Raw genomic sequence first — 13412 nt, 5'->3', positions numbered from 1 at the left:
AGAGTCTAGCTGTGTGAGGAGGGGAGTACAAAAGTCTGCGTATTTTACAAATAACTACATTACTTTTCCTTATTCTTGGGTATAGAAGAAGACAGAGATTGATCATTGATTTTGCTCTCCAAGTTAGAAAATGTAATTCAGCTTGGTTTCTATTAAAAAGAAAGCACAGCAGATTAGGATGGTAGATAAACGTTGTGTTTCAGCCTCGACTTTCAACATTATGTAGTTAAGTGCATATGGTCAAACAGTCAGAGTTCTGCTTCCTTGACTTTCCTGATTATTATATTTTACATATATGCTTCTTAGTCTGAAAGAAAGAAAACAAGAAAATTTTATTTAATTTTGTCTGGGATTCTGAAAGGCAACAAATAGAATGGAGAAATAACACAATAATTTGAAAAATAAATGAATATGTTAGGCATAACTTCAAAAATGTAGCTGTTATATCATGTAAGATGAGTTAGTCCTATGACCAAATCTTTTTGTCTATAAGTACTTTTAAGATATAAATTAACATAATCATCTACAAATGGCTACCTGTTGTCATTAAGTCCTTATAATCAGTGTTTTCAGAACAATTCTGTAAGCTGAGTATTGAGTTTGCATTTGCTGTGAAGTAGGTGTCTTTAGTTTTAAAACTCTTGACACAAGGTAATTTCGATACTTGGGCAATTCTTACCTTTTCTGTTTTAAATTTGATTATTTTTATTTTCTCCTTTCAGGCATCTCTTGTAGTGTGTTTTATTCTGATGTTTGGTAATTCAATGTTATTGACATCCTATTATGCTGCATCTTTAGTAGTTATCTGGGTGAGTTGTTTAAGAAAAAAATCACATGACATGCTAAGACTGTGATGCTGTGCTGTTATGTATGGATTGGTGTACGACATGAAACTGCTGCATTACCAGATAGTTGAGAAATCTTTCACCTGACAGGCAGAATTAGACTTTAAAGATATTTGGAGAATGGGTAAATACTAATTTAAAAAATAATGTTTTTACACCAAGAGAAATTCATAAGAGAAATTCAGTAAAGGCTCAGTTCTCTTGTTTTTATAGAATTCTTCCTTTTATACAATTATAAAATTTACCACATATGTATTCTTGACCAGAGTAATTGTAAAACAAGAACATGAGCAAGGAGGAATTTGTCTTAAATGCTTCTTTATTAATTGTGAAACTGCAAATGCAGAACAAGTGACTAAAACGTATATAACAATGGTTTAAGATGATTTGAAACTGCTGAGTCATACTGCCACATTAGTGAAATCATTCACTGAAGACTCATCATCTCATCATTCACTATCTTAATTTTCCCTTAAATAGGAAAAACAGCCCCCAACCTCTTTCAGTTTCATATAGTTTCTCTTTAGGGATTTATGTACATAGGAAATAGGAGAGAAGATTGTATGAACAGACCTAGTTTAATGTACTACAAATCATCTCCATTTCTGATTCTTTTTGCCTCTCCTAGAAGCTTGGGGTGAGCTCAGTGGGTTGTTTTTTTTCCCTTTTGTTTATATTTCGTCCATCAGCAAAATAGTGGTAATTTCTCACACTAACAATAAGCTGCTCTGGCTGCTGCTATTTGCTGTAGTTATAGTTTGCTTGTTATGAACCCACTCAAGTTTCTTTTAGCACATTTTGTAATTATATAGTAAGTACAATACATTGAGTTTCTTTCCCATTTTCTCCTTTGGAAAAAATATTCCTTGTTTTTCTGTTATTTAGGTGCTTATAGTGGCCTCGGTCTCTCATATGGACTGGGTTTCTGAAAGCTTTCTCAGTTTTTCTTGGTTACACTGTTCATCAAATTATAAAATGAGTCTTCCTTGTGTCATAAAATGAGGAACATAATGTGAAACAGAAAAATACCAGAAACTCCTCCCACCCCATATTCTGTTGCCTTGCTTGAAAATTGTATTATGCTGCCAGTAATTTATTTATTGCTTCAGATGGCTCTTGTCGATTGTGGAAGCAGATGTGATTCAGTTTCCCATCAGCTTTGATTTAAAGAAGCTTAGAACTGTGTAATACAGAATTGGACTTGTTAAGGAGAAGAGTAGTCTTCCATTAATTGTATATAAACTGCAATAAGTTTTTATGCTGGCATGTTTTGCCAGTGCAGAGTGAAATCACAATTATTATATATTCATTCATATTTCAGGTTGTATTAATTATGGAGGATTTTTTAATAAATAGTTGTGTGGTACAATAGGCACTTACCAAAACAAAAAAAAATCCCTCATTCAGGGTTCTGCAATATCTTATTGTTACTATGTTACCTGAAAATTTACATTCATTTTATTATTAGGGTATTCTTGAATTCAGTCGGAAAGTCTTGAAAAGCAGCAGAAGAGAAGTTTATATATGGGTAAGGAATTTCATATATTTTGAATTTCAGAAAAGAACTGTGACTTATTTTTGTTTTATAGGATATTTTTATAATACCAGTGGGCAACTTATAATTACATAAGGAAGCAAGTTGGAGTTGTAGGGTGTGTGGGTGGGGTGTGAGGGCAGTAGAAGTCATGACCAAACATGAAGGACACTCTCAAAACTATGACAAATAAATTATAACACTGTAGAAAACATGAGAGGCAACTTGATGCTGAAGACATAACATTAACTTGTAGAAACCCCTGAAATGGGAGCCTGCCGAGACTATGCCTGGCTTCAGACGGGAATTCTTACTAAATTAAGGGTAACGTGTTAGCAAAACTGGATGGCATTCATACAGTTATTATAAAAGAATTAGAATATAAAGGAGCTAAAAAAATGTTTATAACAAACTACCGTGCATGTCTAACCTGCCAATGTAGTTAGCTGTGGTACGAGGGGAAAGGGGAGTGTGGGCAAATCTCGTGTCAGCTTTTAAAAAGGAGATCCAAGGCATTTGTGGAACTGCAGACCAGTAAGTCTATTTTTTGTAAGAGAATAAAAACTTGAACAGTGATGAAGTTGTTAAGGTTGTATGTGCGTGTAATATAATGAGATAGGTCCAATACAGCCTCTGCAAAAGGAAGTCATGCCTCGCACGTGTATTTGACTTCTTAGAAGGATGTAGATAAAAGTGTGTGGGTGAATGTAATGCACTTGAATTTCAGAAACCTTTCTGGGAAGATATCTAACTGGAACTATAAAAGAAAATAAGCTTCATGGGATAAGTTGTGGATGTTAGAAGGTTATAAACAAAGGGTGGGATTAAACGTTAAGTTTTCAAAAGAAGACACCACCACCCTAAGTATGTGTGTAAAGTAATTGATCCGAAATAAATTCTTGCCACGCAGCAGAGAAATCCTGGTATACTTAGGAAAATTCTCTGAACACATCAATTAATTACTGAGCAGGCATCAAAAAGGAAAATACATGGTGGAAGACATGGAGAAGGAACTGCAGAGAAAGCAGAAAATATCTTTTTGTTTTGTAAACTTATACTTAGCATCCTAACTATTGCATACAGTCTCAGTCAGTGTGTCTTACTTAAAGAAATATATTGCCTTCCCCTAAAATGTACTACCATCAAATTTAAGTAGAGAGAGTATGAAGTTAATTATTAATGTAGAATTGCTAAATAGCTGAGATTTAAAATAGGTTAGAATTCTACATCTTGTAAAATAAAGGTAAATATGACAAAGCCAGTGAATAGAAGTAGGTTATAATTATAGTTTATTTGGTGCCCCTTATATTAGCAGCAATAAGCTTATAAGAGAGAAGGATACTGTGGAAGCAAAAAAAATAGAGGAGTTCAGAAAAGGATTAGGTACCTCCTAGGTATTTAGGTTCATTTGCAGGCGTTAAATGGGGTGATTGAGTGCAACCTGTCATCACATAAAAACCACGGTCCCATTAAGGTAAAATCAGTTGGTATTTTGTTGTTATATTCTCTCTGAAAGCATCTGCTCCTGGTCCCAGATACAAGATACTGAGCCAAGTTGTCCTATTCAGTTGTTCCAGTTTTATAAAGAATTAGATTAAGCTGGATTGCCAATAATTAAATCTTTCTGGCACAGGGATAAACATGGTATGTAACTGAAAGTAGTAATGGTACATATTTTCTTTATATTTCCTTCAGGTTCTAATTTGAGATTATCTTGAGCAGCTATTATAAATCATCAAATTTCTCTACAGATTTGAATTACTGGAGTAGTACAACCTGATAATACGGGGAGTTTATTGGTGGGAAATAATCACTACACACTGGTCAATGCAGAACAGCAGATGGAATTGACAGGCTGCCCCTGTTTAAAGTTAACTTTGGTACCTCTTCTGCCACAATGTCGTGTGCAGTGGTATAGCCATAATATATAAATCAGTTGCACAAAATGATTTTCAGCTGTAATAGAAAATACAAAAACATCTTAAAACACCCCAGTGTACTGGAATTTGGGAAGTGTAATTGGTTAGAAATTACTTATTGGTGATAACGTAGGAGAGTTGTAACTGGTAGCTAAACTTAATAAGCTTTTTAAAAAAGAAAAGGGTTCTTTGAAAAAAGTTTGTTGAGATGTTTTTGTTTCATTCTGAATATATTTTTTTAAGGTCATTGAAGGATGTGCCTGGTTATTTGGGACAGTCGCCTTGAAATACCTAACTTCTTTAGTGTTTGGCATAGCTGATGATGTAAGTTCTCATATCTCAGGATATGGTTGTTGTCTTTCAAAAATTTTTTAATTCTTAGTATTTTGATTTTGGCATCTTACTGATTGATATATTTTCTTGAAATCCCAAGATTTGTTTTGCAGAAATGGGAGAGGGATTGTATATTTGCTTTCTCATTCATTGTATTATCACTTTGAGGTGTTATTACCGAAGTTTGTGAAAAGACAAATATTTTTACTGTTGAGTTAATAAATGCTCTGAGTGTTTGTTTTAAAATGTGGATTTAGAGGGCTTTGTTTATTTTGGATAGCTTCTACCTACTCAATTTCTTAGTTCACTTTCCTCTGAAGCTAATTTTTAAGACAGTTTTGAAATGCTTGTTGTAACTAGGACTCCTCACTTCACTTCAGCCCCTTTATTGTCAGATTCTACTGTTAAAAACCTATCTGCAGATGTGCATCAAGGGGCAAAAGATGGGGTATCTTAAAATATGTGTATGCAAAACTTTACTCTTGTTGAACCCAGTTGCAATGGTAACACCCTTTTTCTGCTCCTTTCTGCCTTTTATTTAACGCAGTCCAATATGTGTTACGCTCAAAGATGTCATTTAATATACTGGAAATAATTCTTTTTTGTGCTCTTATAACAATATTGTAAATGGTATAAACTTCTGTTCTGATTACAAATATTTCTCATATACATTTAAACTACTTTGTTGTAGAAAACAGGACAGTTTATGCTTTACTTCAGCTTTTGTTTTTCTGTATATCCTACCAGGCTCATATAGGAAATATATTAAAATCTAAATTTATTGGCTACAAGGATTTTGATACATTAATGTATACCTGTGCTGCAGAGTTTGACTTCATGGAAAAAGAGGTAATTGGATCAAAATAGATGATTCTAGAAGAGAGAACTTTTTGTTTTATCTTCATTTATACCTTAAAACATCTGAGAGCCATATCCTCCTACTGTCATCTTAAGTTCAAGTGCTTACTTGTGAAGTTAGATATATTAATGAACTTAAGCTAAATTTAACTGGTTTTATTGCTTTTAAATGAACTAAAAACAAAGTAGTGTTTTGATTTTGCATCCAAGAAGTGTGCTTGCTTGACTGAAATAAGTACTTGCTCAGGGATGAATGAAAGGTTACAGTTCTGCAAACTCAAGATTTTTATGTAGCTGTCAGTAACTGGTTTTTAGTATTAAAAAAACGTACTGAGAGCTGCAAAGGTCATGTGGTAGATTTAGAGTACAGAAGAGCATCAAAGCTTCTTAATGTGGGGTTAGACTTTTAGTTCATCAGTATGTAGATAGACGTTTAGAACGTTTATAGCTCACTCAGCCCGTAGTACTCAAATTCAGATACAATCTAAATTTTATCTTTGGGTGGCTTGCCAAAGAACTGAAATAATTGACTTATGACCCTAGTATTATGACCTCTAGTGTGATTGCTAGGTGGAGTTTAAATTTGAGTTTCTTTAAGCTTTCTTTGCTCTTGTTGAATGTTTAAATTTACATTTTACTTGAGGAAGAACTCTTTATATTTTTTTCTTTAAAATGACCATTGAAGTAATTATGGGTGAATGGAAAGCAATTAATGCAGTTTATTTCTGTTGTAGACTCCAGTAAGATACACAAAGACTCTGCTATTACCAGTTGTTCTGGTGGTTTTTGGGGTGATCATCAAAAGGGTAAGTGATTGATTTAGTGATTCACTTTTAATTTGAATTTATTTTTTAGGTTTTTTGAAAGGATCACTATTTATTTTGAGATGTGAAGAAGTTAGTGTGGTGAGTTAACCTTGGCTGGCTGACAGGTGCCTGCCAAGCTGTACTCTCATTCCCCATCCTCAGCAGGACAGGGGGAGAAAAAGAGTTGATGTGGATCAAGGTAAGGACAGGGAGATCACTCACTGGTTTACTGTCATGAGCAAAACAGACTTGAATTGAGGAAGAATAATTTAATTTATTTTCATTTAAAAATAGAGTAGGATCGTGAGAAACAAGACCAAAACTAAAGCCACCTTCCCCTCATCCCCACCCACTTCTTTCCAGGTTCAGTGGGTACCTTCCACAGGTTGCAGTTCTTTAAGAACTGCTCCAGCATGGGTCCTTTCCACAGTCCTTCAGGAACAGACTGCTCTAGTGTGGGTCCCCCACAGATCACAGCTCCTGACAGAAAACCTGCTTCTGTGTGGGCTCCTCTCCATGAGCTGCAGTTCCTGCTAGGAGCTTGCTCCTATGTGGGCTCTCCATGGGTTGCTGCTTCTTTTAGGGCATGTCCACCTGCTCTGGCATGGGGTCCTCCACAGGCTGCAGGGTAGATATCTGCTCCACTGTGGTCCTCCATGCACTCTAGGGGGAAAACCTACATCACCATGGTCTTCTCCACAAGCTGCAGGGGAATCTCTGCTCTGGTCCCTGAACCTCATCCCCCTCCTTCACCGATCTTGGTGTCTGCAGCGTTGTTTCTCTCCCATTTTTCTCACTGCTCTCTCTCAAAGCTGCTGCACAGTGTTTTTTACCTTTTCTTAAACATGTTGTCAACTGAGGCACCACCAGCATCACTGATGGGCTCAGCTTTGACTGGTGGTAAATTTATTTTGAAGCTCACTGAAACTGACTCTGTCTGACATGGGAGCAACTCCTGGTCTCTCTCACAGAAGCCACCCTTGCAGCCCCCCCACTACCAAAACCTTGCTGCATAAACACAATACAGTTAGATAAAATACATGTTTTTAAAAATACTTACTTAAAATTCTGTGTTCTCTTTCCATAGATTTTTGCAAAGGTCCAGTCTTGAGTTTGTAGTAAGACTTGCTTTGATGCTAAGCATCAAAAAAATTTCTGTCACTTAGCTGATGAATACTATAATTGAAGTTTATAACTGTTTTTGTAAATTTGATTATGTGTAATTTGTGTAAAAACAACTTAGAGTTTACACAGGAACAGATGGGATAACTGCTAACTGCCTGGCTAATTAAACATCCTCAAAAAGAATTTTTAGCTACAACATTGCATGTCTTTATCTTAGCATTATCTCAAAATGAGATTACCCAGGTGTAATTTAGTTCAGCAAATGTTGAAAATTCTTTAGAATGCTTTTGAAAGTTTATTCATACTTTTTGTTGGCTTTTGTTTTTTGTTTTTTTTTCTTCAGGCAATTAAAAATCTTATGTGGGCCTTATCACAGACGGGCCAATATGAAAGGTAGATATTGTCTTCTTTTTTAATGTAAAACTGAATTTTCTGCTGGAAGTTTATTTGATTTCATATATGCTAAATAATTCAGAATTCTACATGATGCTGGCTCTTTTTGAAGGGCAAATTATGTACAGTTCAGTAACTGAATGACTTGGGTGTGCTATATGTGGTATTTTTATAGGATGTCTAAAACTTAGGTTTAGGTGCTGAACTTAGTTTTAGACATCTCAACCCTCTTACCCCCAAATTTTCTATTTAATAGTTTATTTTTCTACTCTGTTCCTAAACCAGTATTTATTTATGTGCCTATTTGCTTTTCTCCTATAAACAGTGAATGCAAATTCTTTCCTCAAATTCTTTCCTCTATTCCTTCTTTTCCTTCTTTCTTTGGGGGATTGGACTAGATGATCTTTCAAGGTCCTTTCCAATCCGTAACATTCTGTGATTCTGTGAAGATACCTGAGGTTCAACTTTAGGAAGGGATCCCAACTGTATTTATTTTATTTTCTAAATATCTGTAATGCATGCTCTGCCTGTAAGAGCCATTTGGCATCAGTAGTTGATGCTGTACTCAAGAGCAGTCAATTTGTCCAACTGACTGTTGTAATTTCCCTGGCGTATCTTTTTGCTTCCTGATTTATTTTTTTAATTTATCATTAATCATCTCAGTGATCTCTGCTTTCCATAGTCTAATGGCCACTATCAGAATTTTAACAGATGCAGGATTCAGCATCCTGTCTTCACATATGTTTTTAGAGAGCAACAAGTATACATGATTTTGACTTTTAATGTTTGTATTTCCTTCTGAAAATCCAGAACCAGTCTATGTAGTACTTCAGTAAATGACTCACTCTTTTTTGGTAACAGTGCTCTGCCTCTTTTACATTACTGAAGTTTCATTCTCTAAATAAGTTCTTTATATGAAATAATTCATGGAAATAATTAAAAAACTGCTAAAATTAATTTTCAGATTCCCAAATAGATATAAGGATTGAGGAGGATAGTTACTGATTTGCAATATATTTCAAAGCTTGTTATAGAAAGGGAGAAAAATCTGTGCAAGTGTTGTCTTGTTCTTACTGGATTAGTTCAGTTGTCTATAGCCACTGTAGATGACTTCAGAGTAAAACCAGTGCTTCTGTAGGACATACATAATGTGATTTTCTTTCTTTTTGTTCAGAGAGGAACGTTTTAACCATGGTGAGGTAAGATTCCTTTTCTGCATAATTTTATTCATATGTTAATGTGAATACTCAATATTGAAATACAGGTTGCAGTGATAAGATCCTGATATGTGTTTTATTTGAAGGTAAATATTTGCATCTTTGATTTGCTCATCTTGAATTGGGTCTGATATGTCACCAGAATAACTCTGGAATGTTGAACAAAAAAATATAGTACTAATGGTGGAGTGGCAGTGCAAGAGAGGAGTCCTTTGGGCTTTTGCTGTAGCAGTACAGAAAGACACTGAAATGAGGCTGGACCTTACATTTTCCCCATATAGACCGAGAAGGAGATTTGTTCCTTTACTGGGGTTTCACGTGACAGACAATGTTAAAATTCTGATTTGAAATATGCCATAATAAAAATAATTCTACACATGATTCTTTTAATAAAATTATGCAAGAAATGTAATTGAATGTCAGCTTTCTGATGTGGTTTCTTTATTTGCAATTAAGTCAGCAAATACAGCGCACAACTTTTTTAACAGCAGTTTATTTGTGGTTTGTGCTATGAGAGAAATCTCATGCCATTCAAAATATTATAATCAATTGGTTAGATAAAAGCACTGGTTCACTGGTTGCAAAAATACCTCTATGGTTTACCACAGCACTTCCACAAGTAACGTAGATTCAACGTTAGGAGTGGTGAGTGACATCTCTGATGCTTTTTAACTTTTTCTGAGAATATTAAAGCAAGCTGCCAGCGGGTGTATGAGTACCAAGGATTATTTTCTTTGCTTTTTTCATTTCCTACTTAGGTATTTTAGGTATTAAATAGCAACGTCTCTTCACTTCTATAAAGAGGTTTTACAAGAAATTTTACGTATGTCATTGCCTGTTGATGTTTTCAGGATCTTTTGCATAGCTAGACATTTCTCCAAGTCCTTTTGGTTTTATTGTTAATGTTTATCCTTCCTGTTGTTCCATACCTTAGCACTCTACATGCACTTCGGAAAAAAGATATCAGGAATTCCTTAACACTATCTGAAATGTGAAGCTCTTTACTTTGACTTGGACTCCTTTTCCGACAAGCTTGTCACTTAGGCTATACTGAAAAATAAATTGTATGTTTAAGAGACAAATGAAAAGTATGCAAATATTATTCTTTTGTGTGGTTTTTTTGTTTGTTTGTTTTTTTGCAGCTGGTATACCATGTATTGCAGCTATTGGCATACGGTGTCCTGGCAATTTTAATCATGAGACTAAAACTGTTTCTGACACCACATCTATGTGTTATGGCTTCCTTGGTGTGTTCAAAACAGGTAAGGCCTCTTTTTAATCCTGTCGCTATCTCAGTACTTACAGTATTACCCAGATATTTATCCTAAAGCAAATTTGTGTGTGTGTAATTGCTGAATTTGAGTGTACCAGTTAAAAATAAACAGATTATATTGCCTGTCAAAAAATAGTTACACAAGTTCCATTCTCCCTTCTCCCCAAATAAAGCAAATGCCTTGTTTTATGCAACTTGTCCAATTGCATTATTATATGTGTTAATATGCTGTGTATTGAGCTTGAGCATGGGGAGACATACACTAGATTTTACTGTATTTACACATTTCTACCATTGCAAGTTTTTTATTGACTATTAATTTAATCCAAACAGTGTTTGAGCTTTTTTATACTGTATTTTCACAGCTCTTCAGAGCTTATTGCCTTGCATATTTTTAATTCTTTCCAGAAGTATAGTTTTAAAATCTTGCACGTTGAAAACATTTCAGCCTTAAAAATCAAAAGTCATGCACCTGACTCAGATTTAATTTTCCTCACTGGAAATCATCCATATCATAAACTGTTACTAGATTTTCTCCAGAGAGAAAAGATCTTAGAACTGGCTTTCTGTGTTTCAGTATCTGTGTTTTTGAGAAGTTAACTTAATTGATTCTGTGTCTAATTGTTTTAGGAGCTTTGCAGCTGCAGCAAAAGTAGAGTAAGCAGTCCTTTGTCTGAGAAGCAGAGAGGTAGATTGAAAACTGGCTGATGGGCTGGGCCCAGAGAGGGCTGAGCAGTGGTACCAATTAATTGAAAGCTGGTAACTAGCAGTGTACCCTATTGAAAGAGTTAAAGGTTGTGATTTAATAGTAAGCTGGACTTACTAAAAAGAAAACAAATTGGGAAGATGAGATGAGGAACTCATGAAAATGTCTGTGTGGAGAACACCAGCATGAGGATGAATGGGAGAAAGAATCCAGTGCTAAGAACTGTTGTGGACATAATACAGAAGAAGGAAAAGAGAAAAATATTTGACAAAGTGTGGAAACTAGCAATGGCTAGGGAAGAAAATTAGGATTTTAATAAGAAACCTGGGTCGTTAGGTTTGCTGTTCTTGAAAATTGAAGGAATTAATGGATAACATTACAAAGTTTAGTACTCAAAATCTAGAGTGCCAGAACTACCAGTGTGTGTACAGCAGTTTTCTGGCTGCCTTGTGCATCTGCAGTATGATACGAACTATAATGCCTGATAGACATTGTTTTTCCCACAATATCTGTGGTTGAAGCCTGTCCTAAAGGTTGTATGGTTGAAGGGAGTTACTGGCTGAATTAGGGTTGTAGGGTGAAGGCAGTGACTGTCTGTGGAACATCTGACACCTGGATCATACAACTGGAAGATGAGTAAATGAGACAGAATTATACAAAGAGGAAGAAGCTGTCCCTTGTTAAGGCAGCTGAACAACTACTTGTTTCCCAGAAAACAGGATTGCTTCCCTAGATGTGCCTTCAGGAAGGGACAGTTCGTTATAATGCTGGACAGGCTACACAGCATCAGTCTGCTTAAATGTTGTGCTCGTCACTTCTTGATGCCTGTTTGGTTACTTGACATAGGTAGAAGTGCTGAGTATTTGCCACCATCAAATGAATCTGTACAGTTAACATATAAAATGCTAAAAAAGTGTCCAAAACTCTTTAAAAAGTAACTTTATTTATCCACCTTTTAACTGAGTATTGGGATTTAAGAGAAATCTAATTTCCTCTACGCTTACGCTGTTCTGTAAGGTTCACAGGTGGTGTTATGATATTTCCCTTGTTATTGAAGTATTGATGTCCTCTTGGGTGGTCTGGTTGTTTAAGTAATAGCAGTTACACTGTGGTTAAATTTTTCTAAATGAACTTCACGAGGTGTTTCTGAGTAATTTGAAATGAAGTTGCTTTTCACAAGTCATGAAAGCAAAAAGCAAAAAAAAAGTCTATTTTATTCTAACATACAATTTCTAGAGAACAATTACAATATTAATTAATTTTGTCCAAAGTTAATTTGCTCTTAATTTGTCTTCTTTTAACTGTGTGTTCCTAGGATAAATTTGATGAGCTTTTCTAACCTGTTATTACTGAAAAATTTTTGTTGAATTTTCCAGTGAGTGAAGTTTAGAATTAAAAATATTTCTCCTATATTTTGTGCCACAGAAAAAGGCCTGTCAGCCTTCTGAGAACTGAAAAACAAACAAAAAAATTTAACTGCTTTTTAAATTTTTTTTTTCTGTATGGAGAAAAATAATCTCTGAAAGATAGGAAAAAGTATCTTGCAACTGGCAGTGACTGAAAGATGACCTGCTAGGAATGGTTTCAATTCATTAAATTATTCTATTAAAAAAGCCTAATTTGTTTTTTTTTCCATGTAGTAAGTTAGCTGCTACATGGCAAACCAGTAAAAGTTTTCAGCTGCTGATCTTTTTATTTCTTTTTTTAAAAGCACCTAGGTAATGGAACTACAGTAATTCATCGTGTCTCATTGTGTTTTGTCTTAGTACTGCAACTAAGGTCATCAGGCCAGTTAATGAAAAGTAGTGCTTCTGGTGATCACTGTGTTTTGGATCTTAAAGGATGCCACACGTTAGCACTGTGTAAATATTGGAAGAAGGACAGGTTCAGAGTATTTTAGCAATATTTTGTTTTCTTTTATTTCCAACTGCATTTTAGCCCTTCAGTTGTTCTGCTGTTCGCTGTGGTTGTAGGGTGAGAGTAAAGCTTCTTGGGAAGCTGCAGATGCAGATGATAACCTGTTCTGGGAGCTGCCTCTCTTGGACCGGATGACTTAGGTCCAGTGACTTTTTCTTCTTCCTTTGCAGCATCACAGAGGCATAGTTGGCCTGAAAGTAATAGATCTTGAATGCTAGGGAAGGTAAGGCTTTAGATTACTGCAGTTTGGACAGTTGTTCTTTGCAGAAGATGATAAATGACCAGCTGCCCCATGTAATAAGGCCTGTGATTGTCGTGGCCCTGGCTTGGGCCTTAGGAGAAGAATATACCTGTGTTAAAGAGTACCCAACTTTAGGTGAACAATGCAAGTAAAAATAAATAATTCACAGAATCACAGAATGGTAGGGGCTGGAAGGGACCTCAGGAGATCATCCAGTCCAACCCTCCTGCCTAAGCAGGTTCCCT

General features: G+C 35.3%; 1 protein-coding gene across 1 annotated transcript in view; it reads left to right on the top strand.

Annotated features, from left to right (window-relative positions):
- DPY19L1 (dpy-19 like C-mannosyltransferase 1) overlaps nucleotides 1–13412 on the top strand; it is a gene marked incomplete at its 5' end in the record, with an annotated part of 44369 nt that overhangs the window by 26797 nt on the left and 4160 nt on the right. The window contains 8 exons of the mRNA XM_010166399.1: nucleotides 723–809; nucleotides 2314–2373; nucleotides 4542–4622; nucleotides 5379–5480; nucleotides 6224–6295; nucleotides 7764–7813; nucleotides 8988–9012; nucleotides 10173–10292. Of these exons, the coding sequence (XP_010164701.1) occupies nucleotides 723–809; nucleotides 2314–2373; nucleotides 4542–4622; nucleotides 5379–5480; nucleotides 6224–6295; nucleotides 7764–7813; nucleotides 8988–9012; nucleotides 10173–10292 (597 nt within the window). The remainder of the gene's footprint in view (nucleotides 1–722; nucleotides 810–2313; nucleotides 2374–4541; nucleotides 4623–5378; nucleotides 5481–6223; nucleotides 6296–7763; nucleotides 7814–8987; nucleotides 9013–10172; nucleotides 10293–13412) is intronic.

The sequence above is a fragment of the Antrostomus carolinensis genome, unplaced genomic scaffold, assembly GCF_000700745.2.
Source record: "Antrostomus carolinensis isolate BGI_N321 unplaced genomic scaffold, ASM70074v2 scaffold19364, whole genome shotgun sequence".
Lineage (NCBI taxonomy): Eukaryota > Metazoa > Chordata > Aves > Caprimulgiformes > Caprimulgidae > Antrostomus > Antrostomus carolinensis.
The sequence above is the reverse complement of the archived record's forward strand: the minus strand, read 5'-3'. Positions and strand labels throughout refer to the sequence as shown.